Raw genomic sequence first — 17,893 nt, 5'->3', positions numbered from 1 at the left:
TTCTAGATAGAATAAGACAGAATAGACAGAACAATACCACCTTCATTTCGGGCTCAGACTCAAAATGTAACAAAAAAGAGGATATTTAATAAAAACAACTGTGTATCTATGAGAAAACACAGAGGACTGCAGCATGGAATGAGAGCAGAACAATAAATCTAAAGTAATCTAAACTGCAGAAAGTTTTCAATCTTGAAAACTGTCTACACCCACAAAAAGGATGAAGAGTACAGAGTTAGAAACATATGCTCAAAAAATGTTTTTGTAAGAAAATATAGATTGTTTGGAAATTAATGTCTTTAAGCAAACACATGCTCTGCCCAATCGGCCCATCCAATCTCTGCCTAAACGCATAAATTCTGGAGCGCTTCAGTTTCAGAAAGTCCATAGCCCCATTTGGAAATAGATAGAATTTCCATCATTTTCAGCATTAAAGGAAAATGTTTGTTCCTACTGAGAACCAACATAACCCCCCAAAACTACCCACCTTACTATCCTAGAATAAGAGCAGGAAGGCATATAATAAGGCACCTGATGGAACCCCATCCTGGGACCAGACATTTCAGGAGCTTATCCCACATAACGCAGTTGGTTGGTACCATAAATCAAGTCAGGATCCGCGTCTCCTTATCTAATACTCGTCCTACTCTCAAGACTGCCTTTTTTTTTTTTTGACATCTTTATTCAGATATAATTCACGTACCACACAATTTACTCATTGAAAGTTTGCAACTCAATGGTTTTGGGTAAATTATATTATCCTTTAAAATGCTGGGAAAATATATAAAACATAAGATACATTTTAACCACATTAAAGTGTACAAGTCAGTGGCATTAATTACATTTACAATGCTGTGCAACCATCACCACTATCTATTTCCAAAGCTCTTCATCCTCCTCAAAAAGAAACCCTGTAACCATTAAGTAGTAACTCTCTCATTTCCCCTCCCCCCAGGCCCTGGTAACCTCTAATCTACTTTCTATTTCTATATCTATTTGCCTTTTCTAGACATTTCATATAAGTGGAATCATACAATACCTGTTCTTTTGTGTCTGGCTTATTTCACTTAGCATTATGTTTTCAAGGTTCATCATGTTGTAGCACGTGTCAGAATTTCATTCATTTTTACGATTAAATAACAGTCCATCATATGTATATGCCACATTTTACTTATCCATTCATCTGTTGATGGACACTTGGGTTGTTTCTACCTTTTGGCTACTGTGAATAATGCTGCAACGAAAGCTGGCGTATCTGTTCAAGTTCCTGCTTTCAGTTCCTTTGGGTATATACCTAGGAGTGGAATTGCTGGGTCGTATGGTAATTCTGTTTAGATTTTTGAGGAACTGCCAAACAGCGGCTGCCCCATTTTACACTCCCACCAGCAACATGCACAGGTTTCGATTTCTCCACATCCTTGCTAACACTTCTTTTTCTTTTTTTTTTTTTATTGTAGCCATCCTAGTAGGTGCGAAGTGGTTTGCATTTGCATTTCTCTAATGACTAACAATGCTGACCATAAGACTGCACCCTGAAAATGCAAAAACTACCAAGCAAAATGCTCCAAACTTTGAGGCATCCAGAAGACTTTCTGAACCCCCCCAAGCTCAACAGCATGCTACCCGAAGTAACTGGGGTTCAGAGACAGCTCTTTTGCATTTAATCCACACAATGTTGCAAAATGATTAATTTATTACCCAAAGAGTTATTTTCAGAATTAGATATAACCATTAATTCCCAACCATCTTCGAATTTTAGAGTTTATTGGCCTTTTACCTATTTTCTCCTTGACGAGCTCCTCAAGTTTCTTAAACTAATGCATAGAAATACAGGAATACAAGTAATGTTTTCCTATTTCCACTTTCAAGAGCTGCTTAACTTACCCTGAAGAATGTCTGTAAGATCTATAGGCATCTGGCATTGTCTGAGACCTTCTCTCTGAAGGTATCTTTTGGAAAAACTCTTAACATCTTAGATATCAACTTTATTATACACATTGCGAATGCAAATGAACCTGGACTCAATTCCTGAGGGTAGAAATTCTAAACTTTACATACAAACACTTCACTTTGGACTTTTGTCCTGGGAGTGAAAGAGCTTTATTAAAATGACTTGAAATGTCACAGAACAAGGAGAGGGTATCTGGGAAGAGCAGAATGAGTCACAAAGATGATGAGTCACTGTCATGAAATGCCAATGGAAAACTTATTTTTTTAAAGATTGACCAAAGTCAGACATAAAATTTCTGTGAAATTTGATTTCTCACTTGATTCCTAATAAATAGAGATCCATTGTGTTCTACAAACTGTTTACAGAAATCTCAAGAAAGAGTGACTATTTTATAAACATAGAGAGAGATGTATGAAAATCCATGCAAATGAGTTTTCATGAGAACAGGGAAAAAAACTTCTTTGAATGTAAAAAACATTCCAGGGATCTGACTTCAGACTTCATCATGACAAGTTCTACTTTCCAAAATAGGAGCAAAAACATGTCCTTGCAAGACTGCTAAATATTCACACAGTATTTTTCTGATTTTAATTCCTTTAGTATTTTCTCCATAGTATGAGGAATCTAAGAGAGTCTTTACATTCCTCCTAACTCCATAGGATAAAAGAATAAAAATATCTAAGAAATAGCAATTTTCAAACAACAAGTCTTGGAGAGAAATATCCAAAGAAAAAGAAAACACTTTGAGAACCCAAAGGCCTCCTTGTCCCCTGTGCAGGATGCTGTCACCTTCTGCAGAGCTGATGCAGAAACCTTTTACGACATACCCCATGTCTTCTATAATCACCACTTTGGTGCTCACACTCAGATAAAATATATATATTCTGAAAAGCAGAGGGCAATGAGTCATCAGCAAATGAGCACTGTAGATGCCAACCTTATGTAACATTCTGAAGTAACAACTCCAGTGAATTAAAGGTGTGACAATATGGTTTGGTTTCCTTCCTTTGAACTATTTCAATTCAGTTCTCTGTGTGTCAGGCCCACAGACCCACCTCGAGGCAGATGAAGACCCAGACAACAATAATCCATGCAAGCTCGAGTCTTGCCTTTCAACTCAGCGAAGCAGAAGAGTCCCCAGGTAGCCCCACAGAGCAATGCAACCTCAAGGAACTCAAGGATCCAAGAAGAACTATCTCTGCTCATCAAGGTTAGACACTTGCAAAAGGCCAGACAACTTCAGAGGCCAGAATGAACTTGCCCACAAACAGAGCCACCAGCAGTCTTGACTACCTCTCACCATTTGGAGCATCACTGGACTCCTACTCTCATCTCTCCTCTGCAAGTTCAGTACCCACCTCCTCCTTCTGTCCACTTCGTTCTTCTGAACATCCAAGCTGCTTCCCTGAACATGCTTTGTCAACACCCTCCCTGGACCGTCTTGGCCTCAGTCACCATTTTGGAGTTCTCAGCCACAAGGTCTGCCTGGCTTGCCAGTCCTGGTCGCCCACAGCAATCCAAACACCATCGGTGTCTGTCTCTTTCCACCATTTCTTTTCTGGAATGTCTCTTTGCATCTTTTCTTTCTCTTCTTAAAACCTCCCATAGGATGTCTGTCATACACTTTAAAAGAGTTCAACGTAGAAAGGGTGATGTTATGTTTGCATGAGGTTAACTCAGAAGCCTCAAACTTTTTGTCTTCTTGAACCTCGAAAACAATTCCCCTGTGCATTTTTAAGTTGACACATAATATTTAAGATAAACTGGAATAGTTAAAAAAACATAATTTCCAGTGTAATGTTAAGGAGCTGCAAATTTAGCTCATTCAATTAATAGAAAATGTATCCTCTATTACCTAATTTGCAAAACTAGTCCTCACTGTCAAACTAATGAGCCAAATCAGACTTGCTTTCTGACAAGGGAAGTCTGACTTTAGTTTTCCATTTAAAAACCATGTTCATGAGTGACGTCAGCAACATGGCACAGTGAGCAGTCTTCTTTGTCTCTCCCCCTTCGAATCTACAACTAATTGGGCATTCATCGGTCAACAAAGGATATCCACACAGCATCTCAGGACACCTGAGAGACCTGTGCTGCTATACATCGGAAGGTGGACGGAATTCTCCCCAGGAGGAGATGGAGATAGGTGAAAACTCTCTGACCCCTGACCCCCAGACAGCCTAGTACCTGCAAGCGACTGTCTTCCAGCAGACACACTCATAGCATCGCCAGGCACCAAGGGCGGGCATGTGCATGCACCAGCAGAGCGATGGTGGAAACAGGTGACTACAGCCCTACCTAAGCCCCCCAGCGATTGCCCCTAAGCCCAGTGGGAAAATCCACAGTCCCACAGCAGCTGCAGGGAAAGCATCTACTCAGCATTAGTGGAGAGGCCCCGCCCAGCACTCAGAATGCTGAGAGCCTCGGGAGAGGAGGATCCCGGGTGGGACAGCAGCCCACCAGCCGCCTCTGACTCAAGACTCCAGCAGTGGCCCAGAGGGGGCAAGGGACACCCAGTGAGCCCATGTGAGTGGATGGGGGCAGGGTGGAGTCCCAGCAGCCTTGCTCCGCAGTCCAGGGGGAAAATCGATGGTCCCACAGCAGCCACAGTGATAGCCTCTGCACAGCATTAGTGGAGAGGCCCCACCCAGCAATCAGAAAGCTGGAAGGCCCTGGGGCAGAAGTAGCACAGCTGGATGAGCTAACCACAGACTGCATAGTTACCCATAGCTCTGCTGCATCCCATAGTGGACAAGTGAGATCTTGTGGGCCCTGACAGTGACAGAGCTACGAATCTAGGTGATCCTGCTCCTGGCTGCTGTAAAAGCCCGTGACACCACTGCAGACCCTAAGGAGGCAGCACATCTAGGTGGTCTGCGACAGTAGGCACCAGCAACCTAAGGCCCCCTTGCAATTGTCCCCACAGCTGACAAGAGACCCCACAGGACCACTGTGACTATGAAGAGGGGCCCAGGTCCGGTCAGCAACAGCTGACAGGGATCCTGGTCGGTGCAGATTAATAAACAGCTCCCCCCGACACACACCAGTAGAAGCAAGTGGAAGCAGTAACTAAACTCTATCTCTATGCAGAGGCACAAATACACGCCATCAAGCGGTATGAAAAAATATATTAAATCTCCTGAAGAGAAGGAAAATGACAAGTACCCAGAAAACAATCCTAAAGACAATGAAATCTATAACCTAAATGACAATGAATTCAAAACAGCCATCATTAAAGAACTCAATGAGTTAAAAGAGACTACAGATAGACAACTCAACGAGTTCAGGAGCTATGTCACAAAAGAGCTTGATACTATAAAGAAGAACCAATCAGAAATATTGGAGATGAAGAACACAATGGAGGAGATTAAGAAAAATCTGGACTCTCTGAACAGTAGGGTCGATAATATGGAGGACAGAATTAGCAATTTGGAGGATAAGAAAATAGAAATGCCACAGGCAGAGGAGGAGAGAGAACTAAGACTAAAAACAAATGAAGAAACTCTCTAAGAAATATCCGACTCAATTAGAAAATGCAATATAAGGATTATAGGTATCCCAGAGGGAGAAGAGAAGGAGAAGCGGGCAGAAAGCCTGCTCCAAGAAATAATGGCTGAGAACTTTCCAAACCTGGGGAGAGAGATGGAACAGCATGTGACAGAAGCCAATAGATCTCCAAACTTTATCAATGTAAAAAGACCAACCCTAAGGCATATAGTAGGGAAGCTTGCAAAAGTCAATGACAAAGAGAAAAAAGAACAAAGCTGGAGGCATCACAATCCCTGACTTCAAAGCATCCTACAAAGCTACAGTAATCAAAACAGCATGGTACTGGTACAAAAACAGGTGCACAGATCAATGGAACAGAATTGAAAGCCCAGAAATAAAACCACACATCTATGGACAACTAATCTTTGACAAAGGAGCTGAGGGCATACAATGGAAGAAAGAAAGTCTCTTCAACAAATAGTGCTGGGAAAACTGGACAGCCACATGTAAAAGAATGAAAATTGACCATTCTTTTTCACCATTCACAAAAATAAACTGAAAAATGGATCACAAACCTAAAGATTAGACCTGAAACAATAAGTCTTCTAGAAGAGAATATAGGCAGTACACTCTTTGACATCAGTATCAAAAGGATCTTTTCAGACACCATAACTCCTCAGATGAGGGAAACAATAGAAAGAATAAACAAATGGGACTTCATCAGACTAAAGGGCTTCTTCAAGGCAAGGGAAAACAGGATTGAAACAAAAAAACAACCCATTAGTTGGGAAAAAATATTTACAAGTTTTATCTGACAAAGGGTTAATCTCCATAATATATAAAGAACTCACACAGCTCAACAACAAAAAGTCAAACAACCCAATCAAAAAATGGGCAGGGGACATGAACAGACATTTCTCCAAAGAAGGTATATGCATGGTCAGTAGGCACATGAAAAAATGTTCATCATCGCTGATCATCAGGGAAATGCAAATCAAAACTACAGCAAGATATCACCTTACACCTGTTAGAATGGCAAAAATATCCAAAACAAAAAGTGACAAATGTTGGAAAGGTTGTGGAGAAAAAGGAACCCTCATACACTGTTGGTGAGAATGCAAACTGGTGCAGCCACTATGGAAAACAGTATGGAGATTTCTCAAAAAGTTAAAAATAGAAATACCTTATGACCCAGCCATCCCACCACTGGGTATCTATCCTAAGAACCTGAAATCAGCAATTCCAAAAGTCCCATGCACCCACTATGTTCATCGCAGCATTCTTCACAACAGCCAAGACGTGGAACCAACCTAAGTGCTCAGCAACTGATGATTGGATAAAGAAGATATGGTATATATATACAATGGAATACAACTCAGCCATAAAAAAGGACAAAGTCGTCCCATTCACAACAACATGGATGGACCTTGAGGGTATTATGTTGAGTGAAATAAGCCATACAGAGAAAGACGAACTCTGTATGACTCCACTCATAGGTGGTAGTTAACATATAGACAAAGAGAACTGATCGGTGGTTACCAGGGGAAAGGGGTGGTGGGGGAAGGCACAAAGGGTGAAGTGGTGTACCCACAACATGACTAACAATAATGTACAACTGTAATTTCACAAGGTTGTAAACTATCATAATCTTAATAAAAAAATTTTTAAAAACACACAGAAAGAGAAATTGATCAGGAAAGGAAAGTCAGGAAGTTCTTTGCACCTAATGAGTCAGAGGTCAGCAGCATATGCAGATGAAGATATCAACAAGCCCATGAAATTGCAAGACTAGAGCAGATAGGAGAGTCTTCACAGAAGGATCACCCCAAAAGCTTGTTTTCAGAAGAAAGACATACCCCACACTACTAAAGCAAGCTGCCGGAGAAGTTGGGGAGAATGAGTCCTGAAAAGACACAAGTGAATTTGACTACTAAGACCCAGCTGGCATACGGTATTGTGAAGGAACAGGGAAGCTGGTTATGGGCTGGCAGATATGCAAATTATTACCAGTTTCCTGGAGCAATATGACAATATCTGTGCCAAAACATTTCAAAATTATATAACCACTGACCCTGAAATTCTGGAAATTTACCTTAAGGAAATAATTAGACACTCAAATATTTAGATATATTTAAAAGGATGTTCTTCAAAGCACTCTTCATAATTCCAAAAAACTGTAAACAATCTAAACATCCATCCATATACTTGTTTAGAAGTATATTTTCATGCATAAACACAACCGGTAAAAATGACATGAAGGGGGTCGACCTGGTGGCACAGTGGCTAAGTTGGTGCACTCCGCTTCAGTGGCCCAGGGTTTGCGGCTTCAGATCTCAGGTGCAGACCTACACACCGCGCATCGAGCCATGCTGTGGCGGCGTCCCACGTACAAGATAGAAGAAGACTGGCACAGATGTTAGCTCAGGGACAATCTTCTTCACCAAAAAAAAGAAAGAAAGAAAAATAAACTGGGCTAAGAGAAGTTCTGTCTCTCTGCCTGTCTGTCTGCTTTGGAGGGGGATGGTGAGAACAAGGAGACTTCTGAGTATCTACAATTACATGCAAACAGGAAGGACCTAGGAGACAGGGAGAGACTTCAGATGCCAACACCCAACATGCAAGAAGGGCTGCCTTATGGGGCCAAACACCCAAGGAAGGGGCAAGGAAGTCTATCAGGAGCCAAGCTCCCACACCAGATACAGTCATGGTGACATATTTCCAAAAATGAAACTCCTCAGGTTAAATTGTTTTTACTTCTGCCTTTCCAGTGAGTTTTCCACTGGAAAGTGGAGAGTCAGTCTGAATAGATAACTTTGGTGGTGTTAGTGCCATCCAGTTGATTCCAACTCCTAGCGCCCCTATGGACAGCAGAGTGGAACCTGCCTGGTCTTTCTGTGCCATCTGGTGCTGTATCAGACAATGCTCCGCTGCTGTTCACAGGGTTTTCAAGAGAAGAGATTATTAGCCAAATATAAAATAACCGTGCCTATGGAGGTCCATCTCTTCCCACCTTCTAGTCTATTCACTTCAAAAACATTGTTGAAGGCAGAATTGCATCATTTAAAATACATCTTTTGGGGGCTGGCCCCGTGCCTGAGTGGTTAAGTTCACACTTTGGTGGCCCAGGGTTTTGCCAGTTCAGATCTCGGGCACAGACATGGCATGGCTCATCAAGCCATGCTGAGGTGGCGTCCCACATAGCACAACTAGGAGGACCCACAACTAAAAAGAATAGACAACTATATACTGGGGGGATTTGGGGAGAAAAAGCAGGAGAAAAAATACATCTTTTGTAATAAATTCAAGTATTTTAAGGTAAAATGATCAGGGTACTGATCAGTTATTAAGACGAGAAGACAAAAGCAGAAGATTAATGCAAGCCCACGTTACTGACAGATCACACGAAGCTATCTTGACGTCCTCAAGGACCTAATATTGTACTCCCAGAAAAAGAACATAAACCTGGGGGGAAATGGGGAGCATCTGTCCTTTATTGAAATACTTTAATGAAATATCACCCACTATAAATACAATTTTTAAAATAAGAAAAAGTATTTCAGAAGTCGTTTTTTTGAACTTTTTCATATTTTTTCTCTACTTTAGAGTGTTTTAATGTTGAGCCATGACAAGTTAAAACCAAGATTTAAGATCATTAAAAAAAAGAAGAGTTATTTTAATAATTAAATTTTCAGAATTGCAAGTCCATTAAAATGCAATCCTTTGTCCAAGATAAATATTTATAATAAGCAGGAAGAACATGCCAGAAAGGAACACTACGTTTCTTCTTAAAAATTCACGGGTAAAGATTTCTTCCCATGGACCTCACAGTTAAGAAGTCAGCCCATGAAGCACAGCATTCTTTGCTTAAAAGTGTAAAAATTTAAAGTTAATGAGTAAAATAATTTAAATATTTAGTCTCATGTTGAAAAATGCATGCCCTCTCATTTTCAATTTACATAATACGTAAAAAGCTCACATGAGCTATTAATACTTTTTTATAGAGAAGTCTATTCGGGTAGGATTGGACAAGGGAGATAAAAAGATAAAATCCACAGTATGAACAAAAATGCAAGAAAACCTCACATTCAACCCACTCTCGCAACAGGCCGATGGTATCAGCCTCTGTGATCATTTATCCCCTAAGCTGCTGTTGAAAATTAGCGTCCTGTCTGAAATCAGCACTATCTTTATTTAATAGTCTGCTGTGGGTCTGTCCTTCACTTGTCTTTTTTGAAAATTTGTCAACTCAGTCTATACAATCTCTGGGTGAAGCAAGCTTGGTAATTATCCTCTGTGCAAAAGAGCCCTTCTTTTTCTTTGTCTTAAATGTACCTCTTTTAAGCATCAAAAAGTCTAGATTAATTTGACTTAGTTGAAGATTAAGTTAATTAATTTAAAGATTAGAGGAATAGTTTGTTTGCTCTTTTGAATTAAATTATTTTATAGCCAGTAATTATCTCTTGTCTCTATTTTCATTATTTTAGGCTGAACAGTCCTAATCATTTGAGTCACTTTTATAAAAACATCAAATGCGTTCACACTTGGACTTGGGTTTCCTTCACTAGTCTACTCTCACTGTTATATCATTTCTTAAGTAGGAGACCAGAATCTCAAAGAGTAATCCATGTGCACAGTCAACACAGCTTTGCAAAGGAAGAATAATGTTCTGTTTTCTTTCCTGTTTCCTTCCTAATGACACCCTAAAAACTAGGGTCCTTTTACACTGCAGCCAGTGTCTTCTGAGAACACTACAATTACTCTCTCCCTTCCATGATCCTAAACTATATAACATATAATTCACGGTGATAAATTTTTCTTGAAGTTAGCAAGAGAGTGAATCAAACAAAAAGATTTGGACAGAGAATCTTTCTTCAAAGCTTTCGTACTTCCCTCAGGACAAAAGTAAGCAAGCAAACCTGACTAGGCTGAGTTCAAAGCATACACAATAATATACCCAAAAGAAGTGAAAGCAGGATCTCTAAGAAACATCAGGACACCCATACTCATAGCAGCAGTATTCAAAATAGCTAAAATGTGGAAGCAACTCAAGTGCCCACTGATGGATGAATGGACAAACAAAATGTGGTACATACATACGATGGAATATTACTCAGCCTTTAAAAAGGAAGAAAATTCTCACACATGCTACAACATGAATGAACATTGAGGACATTTTTCTAAGTGAAATAAGCCCAGTCACAAAAAAGAGAAATACTCTATGATTTTAGGAGCCTACTAGTAGTCAAATTTATAGACACAGAAAGTAGCACGTTGACTGCCAGAGGCTGGCAGGGAGAGAGGAATTAGGAGTTATTGTTTAATAGATACAGAGTTTCCTGAAAAGAGTAATGGAGATAGATGGTGGTGATGGTTGCACAACAATGTAAATGTACTTCATACCACTGAACTGTTCACTTAAAAATGCTTGGTAAATTTTATGTTATGTGTATTTCACCACAGACAAGAAAAGCACATGTAAGAAACATTTCACTTCCATTTCAACTTGATTTTCAGAAAAAGTGATATTTAGTACGTCTCAACTCATACATTCCCCAACAAGACAAATGGGGAAATTTCACCTGGCTCCAATTTCACCTTTTAAAACTCATATTTTTAACACAACATTCTTTTGGCATATAAACACAAGTATTCTGAATTCGAGAATCGGAATCGTTTTCATTATGACCAAGCCTCCAGACATCTTACTCAAGAGGGAAATAGTTGTCAAACTCTTCGTGGTGGATAATGCTGGTTCTCTACTCAATCACCTTTCTCCCCTTCCTTCTTACAAGTCTCACCTCATTTTTTTTCCCTTGAAGAAAGGTGGCCAACTATAATACTGACCTCCCCTTGCAACTTGGGATAACCTCATGGCCCAGTTTTGACCAACAGTGAGCAAAAGAGTGTTGGATGGAACTTCTAGGTAAGCTATTATTTCCCAGGCAAAAGTTACCAGATTCAGCTGGCATGAACATTTTGCTTTGACCTTCCACTTTTCTCCAGGAAGACAGAAGTTTATCTATCTATCTACAGACTGAAGGTTATTGGAAAAAAACGAATTCTTTCTTACCTAGGCCAGAGCAGTAGAGTTTCTCTTACTTGCAAGTAAACTCAATCCTAACTCAATCTAGCACCACGGAGATAAGTCTGAGGGAAGAAATTCAGGAATATTTCTGGTCTAGAAGATGAAGTGAGACATTCTACCTCTGTAAAAGGGACACTGACTGAGACATAACAGTCCCCATGTCATATCTCCCATCTAAGAGGAAACACTAAAGACAGATGATTGAAATAGTGAGATGAGTGCATTGAGGATGCTGTCAGAGCAGCCTCAATCCACAAATAATATTTTTTCACAGTAAAACTAATATTTATTAAACGCTTACTGTATGCCAGACACAGGGGTAATGACCTTGCACACATTTTCTCATTGAATCCCAACAACCTTCTGAGGCAGAGCTCATACTCCCAGCCACTTTATTGATGGCTTTAAACAACTCGTTCAGTCTCTCTGATTTTCCTCTTAGGTACAAGGGGAGAAAAATGCAACACTTAAATGATTGTACTGAGAATAAAAGATAATATAATCAAAGAATGTAGCAAGGGACACACGGTTAATTCTCAGTAAAAAGTGACTGTCATCATCATCAAACAGAAGAGCATACTGCACAAATTCCCAGATGTAGCTAAACATCAGAATCTAGCACAGAATTTTCTCAAAATACAGATTCCTTGATCCTATAGGGGATCAGAATTGGCCACCCCAAATGTGTCTATTTGGCTTGATTATTTTTAAGAACAAAAAGACTCTGAAAGAAACTTTGACCTTCTCCCTAATTGCCTAAAAGAACTTAGGATAGCAGGCCTGTCGGAGGGAGCTAACACCATAACTGTAGTGCACTGTAAAATGTGTCTCTCTGGTCACTTTGTCTACAGAGGGCCCAGCAAAACTGGTTTAACAAACATTTCCATTTCCACCTCCATGCAAATTGCCTTCCACCCCTTTGGAGCCCCAAACCACTAGCCCCAACATCCTCCTTTGTCTTTAGCCAAAGATGGTATTTAAGATGGTGGCCTTGGCCATTCTAGCAAGTTACTCAGTTTCCTGGGTTTCTCCCATGTATACATGTTATTAAGCTTTGTTTGACTCTCTCCTGTTATTCTGTCTCATGTCAATTTAATTCTTAGGCCAGCGAGAGGACCTAGAGGGTAGAGGAACTGTCTTCCTCCCCTGCAACCCCAACTAACTCATTGAGTCAGAGGGGGAACCCAGTCATGCAGAGCTGTAGGGGAAACTCTGGCCTAAGGGAATGTTAACCAGATACTACAAACTTCACCACTTTGTTATACAGATCATCGGAAAGCTTCTATTACCCAAGCCACATATAGGAATCCACCCCCTGCCCGCACAACTGCCTTCACAGAACCTACACTTAAAAGTATGCTCTCTGCTTTCACTAAGAGTTAAGAACATCTCTCTAGTCGATGTGAAATTACCTTGGAGGGCAACGTGTGCCACATCTTTCATTTTGGGGAACTAGGAATAGGCAGGCCGTCCGGATAAATCAGAGTTCTTTCTCCCTGACAATGGTGCTGTTTCATCCATTCATTCTACCACTTTGTCTCGGCTGCCAGGAAGTTCGGAGCAAAACTTAGTACTACAATTCTCCTGAAGCAAGTTTTAAATATCAGAAGTATGGTTTGAAATATTTTGCTTTGTTTTGGGAGGATATTTGAAACATTTTATTACAAAATCAACCCGCGTTTATTACAGAAGATTTAGACAAGCAAAAGAAAGAAAATTTAAATCACTCATTTTCCCTCCACCCAGAAATAACTACTATTAACAAGTTTATGTCCATCCTCCTAGACATTTTTGTCTATTTTTTTCACGAAAAATGGAATAAAAAAGAAAATACATAGTATTTTATAGCCTATACTTAAAATGCATTGAATGTTTCCATTACAGTACATACTCTTTCATAATGTCCTTTTTAAAGCTCTTAGATAGTTATTTTTTGGCTGGACATTCAATAAATTATCTATCACTACCGCCCTGTTATTGTACATTCTTAATGCTGTTTCTTGTTTTTAATTTTATAAGCATTTCTGTAAGAAACATATGTAGAGTTAAAATTTTGTACACATACAACTCATTTATTTACTCATTTATTCGTTCATTTAAAGAGCAAATTCTTAAAAGTGAAAGTCAAACAGACATCTTAGTAGCCTTCCCCCACAGCAGACCACTCCCTGCCCCTCGAAACACTCTTTCTTCGTCTTCCCAGATTCAGTTTCCTCTTTCTCCTCTACCCTTCCACAGCAGGTCCTCTAAATGTCAGATTTCCTAAGGCATCAGTCCTGGGCCTCATCTCAATTTATTCGCTCTTACTAAGTAGCCTCTAATCCACTCTCATAGTTTTAAATACCATCTAGGTGCAAATGTCCCAGTGTTGTATTTCCAACCCAAACCTCTCTACTAAATTACAAAATTATGTGTAATGATTTTAAAATATGTTCACAAATTCTCTGTAGTCCTCCATTCAAAAGGTAGAGCTGAATTCTCCTCCTCTTTAACGTGGGCTGGACTTGGTGACTCACTTCTAACAAAGAGAATATGGCAGAAGTGATGAGAGAAGTGGGACTTACAGCTTCCTCCTTGCACTCTCGCACATCACTCGCTCTTGGAGAAGCCAGCTGCCATGTCACGAAGACATTCAATCAGCCCTTGGAGAGGTCCACATGGTGAGAAACTACGGCTTCCCACCAAGAGCCAGCAAGCAACGGAGGCCTTCTGCCAACAGCCATGAGCCATCTTGGAATCAGACCCTCCAGCTTCAGTCAAGCCTTCAGATGACAGCAGCCTGGCCAGACCCTGACTGTGACCTCATGAGAGACACTGGGACAGAATCACGTAGCAAAGCCACCCCCAAATTCCTGACCCAGGAAACTGCATGAGATAAATATTTGTTAATTTAAGCTTTGAAATGTTGGGGTAATGTGTTACAGAGCTATAGATTACTAATATAGATTTGCTGCTAAGTTTCAGAGTACTTTGTTATTCAGCAAGAGATAAATAACAAAGCACGTCTCCAATCACCTACCTGACATCTCCGCTGAGACGTCTCACAGACTCATTTCAAACTTCACACATCTAAAATCAAACTGCTGGTCTTCTCTCCAATCACTTCGGTCTCCAGTCCTTCATAACTCAGTGCACAGCACCTTCATCCACTCACTTGTTCATGCCAGGACCCTAAAACCAAACCTTGGCATTTCACAATCTATCTAATACCACAATCTATTGCCAACTTCTGTTGGTTCCAATTCCTAAATAAATCTTGAATCCATCCACAACTCTTCCTCTGCCAGTCGTCCCCTGGTCTGAGCTACTGTCATCTCTCGCTTGGAATCCATTAACCTAACGCTGATAACCTGACAGTATCTCCTAACTTCTGTTCTTGTTCCTTTCTAATCCACTTTCCAAATGATAGCCACCTTGACAATGAACTTTGGAGCTATTAAATCAACATGGCTTACAAAGTTCTGAATCATCTGACTCCTACCTACGCCAAGTCTTATCCTCCAACACTCTCCCCGCCTCTCAGTCTCTCAATAGCTCCAGCAACACTGGCCTTTGTGTTACTCAGATGCACTCAGCCCTTTTCTGCCCCAGGATATTTACTCATGCTGTTATGTCTGCCTACAGTACTCTTCACCCCATTCTCAAACTGCTTGATTCCCATGGCTATTTCAGGTCTAATTTTAAACATCATTTCTTCAGAGCAGACTTCTAGACTTCCCCAATCTTTCAAAGCATCCTGTTTTCTTTTCTCTTGCCCCTTAGCATTTACCTCAATTTGATTACATATTGATTTGTATAAGTCCATGAGGGCAAGAAAGGTCTGCTTTACTCATCGTAGTATACACAACTCCTAATACAGGTTGTCAATAAAAAAAATTACTGAATGAGTGTACTTAACGTGTTCATTAAGTCTAAACTATGTATTGACCGTAATTCAATCTAGACTTCCAACTAGCCCACTTCAATTTTAAAAAAACATAATTCTGTTAAATCTATGGCCTTTTCATCCTTCTGCAAAATTTTGAAACCATGATCATCAAGATGACCCACTGATTTTCTTTCTCATTTCCTCTTTTTCACGATTAAAGATCCTTTTATTATTGACAAGGAATGAAAATATGATCCTAGAATCATTAAAAGGAAGAAAAGCTGGGAAAAAAAAAAAAAGAGTTCCTAAAAGCAGACAGGAAAAGCAATTCTAAAGTTCATTAGAAAACTAAATTGACCCTTGATTCATCTAAATGGGAACATTTTATCCTGGTATTTAGAGTTTTGGTGACTAATCATTTCCCTTTCCAAAGCTCGGTTCATTTGTAAAGGCAGGAGGATCACCACTCTGCACGAGATTATTTTTTGATGAAGACATCAGAGACCCCCTGATAGAAGAACGAGGAGCACCCGTAAGGCTGAGCTGGAGCCCAGTGGAGCACAACGCCCAGTCACTCACTTCCAGGAAATACTGTGCAGACTTGCAACCAGAGACGGAGTGGGTCTGGGAGCAGACAGTGTGGGTTGTAAGGCAAAGCCACACACACAGAGCAGCCCCACAGCAGCAGTGGCAGCAACGAACCAGAAAAGAAACTGCACGGCACTCACGGTGGAAAGAAACATTAACCACCCAGCAGTCTTCCACCCACACTTCTGCACACAGACCGTCAGCCCAGCACCAAGACCAAATTCCAAGATCACACAGGTTTATGTATAAACACATAATTGTGCCAAACTTTTGATAAGTGGCACACATTTTAATTTAATAGATTTATGTGAACACAAGTGATAGAATATGATTAGCTCAATTATACATATAAATGCATGTATAATACAGTCTTTGCTTACAGAGAAATAAATGTTACTTGGTAGAGAAAGATATGATAATAATTGAACTTGAAAAACTATAGCTTTGGTCACTCTACTCTTGTGACAAATAAGTTACATATATTTTTCTTATCTGTAGCTCAGAGTATAATATCATTAACCATGATGTGTTCATTTTCTAAATCAAGTAATAAAGCTAGACCGTTTTTACTGTGGTAAATTCTTCACTAAAAGTGAAATTTTAATAAAAATCTATTTCAACCACAGACAGTTGTATACATAATTCTTTAATGTAGAAATTACGAGAACTCACTGATTAAACTATTTTTTCTGAACAATAAGAAGTAAAGATAATAAATAATATAAATGTTTAGGACATAATTATTCTAGAAAAATTCAGATCACAATGACATTGGGTGGGGCTAGCCTGGGGGCATAGTGGTTAAGTTCACATGCTTTGCTTTGGCAACCCAGGGTTTGTAGGTTCAGATCCTGGGCACAGACCCACACACCACTCATGAAACCATGCTGTGGCAGCATCCCACATACAAAATAGAGGAAGACTGGCACAGATGTTAGCTCAGGGACAATCTTCCTCAAGAAAAAGAGGAACTGATGTTAGCTCAGGGCCAATCTTCCTCACCAAAAAACAAACAAAAAAAAAAAACAAAAGAAAACCTGGTTTGTTAATCTTTCTAGAATATAATAATACATGCTAGTGTAGAGATTTAGAAAGTAGAGTTCAAAAAAAAGAATGACACTGGGTATCAAAAGAATAACCGTATATAATTTATTCACCTATAAATAAGTAAGATTTTAGTATTAACACTCATCCTAAACATACAATTTATTAAAAAGACTGCTACCCTTTATGGGGGAAAAAAAAGTACGCCATAAAACTGCCATGCAGAAGGCGGCCATTGTGGAAGATGAGCCTGGACGCTAAGACAGAAAAGAGGCAGCCCAGGCAGCCCCCAGAACAGAACCAGGAAACAAGGATATCAATGTTTGGGGCCATCAAGGGACACACTCCAACCAGCAAACAAGATCAAAGCATCCAACTGGCAAGGTAACCAGGTGGGTCCCCCACTAGAAAAGAAGGAGCCGGTGTGACAGCTTTACTGAGATCAAGGTGAGAGAGCAAACCCACAGTCGCCCAAGCAGACAGGGTGGAGACACACAGTAACTCAAGACAAGTCAGACGAGGTCACACATCCAAACAACAGCCTCAAAAAAAGCCATGAGGCCCAGCTGCAAGGAAACTGAAATCATCTTATCTTGCTATCGGTAATAATGAAATTGGAACACCCTTTAAGCTTAAAGGAGTAAATCCAGAAATGAAAGTTACAGCTCAGACCAATTTTAGATCCTATAATAGGCAGATAATGTGCATTTCCTTAGCCATAAGCAACTATTCTAACATGTTGTAAACTATAATTTATTCGTTTATACACTCGCATAAATACCATTTAATCCTTACAACCATGAAATGCCCCCAAGTCTCATCCATTAATAGTTCTAAAACGATCACAGCGTTTAGGATACGGTTGACA

General features: G+C 40.0%; 1 protein-coding gene across 25 annotated transcripts in view; it reads right to left on the bottom strand.

Moving 5' to 3' along the window:
* UTRN (utrophin) overlaps positions 1–17,893 on the bottom strand; it is a 478,862-nt gene that overhangs the window by 379,126 nt on the left and 81,843 nt on the right. The window contains exon 1 of one of the 25 annotated variants that reach the window (XM_070506721.1): positions 14,545–14,947. The exons of 23 other annotated variants lie outside the window; for them this stretch is intronic. In XM_070506721.1, the coding sequence (XP_070362822.1) occupies positions 14,545–14,551 (7 nt within the window). In that variant the 5' untranslated portion in view covers positions 14,552–14,947. Of the gene's footprint in view, positions 1–7,708; positions 7,876–14,544; positions 14,948–17,893 lie in introns of those variants that run through there. One more of the 25 variants, XM_070506749.1, reaches the window with a different exon arrangement.

The sequence above is a fragment of the Equus asinus genome, chromosome 1 (assembly GCF_041296235.1).
Source record: "Equus asinus isolate D_3611 breed Donkey chromosome 1, EquAss-T2T_v2, whole genome shotgun sequence".
NCBI lineage: Eukaryota > Metazoa > Chordata > Mammalia > Perissodactyla > Equidae > Equus > Equus asinus.
Note: the sequence above shows the minus strand (reverse complement) of the source record. Positions and strands in the feature narration are given on the sequence as shown.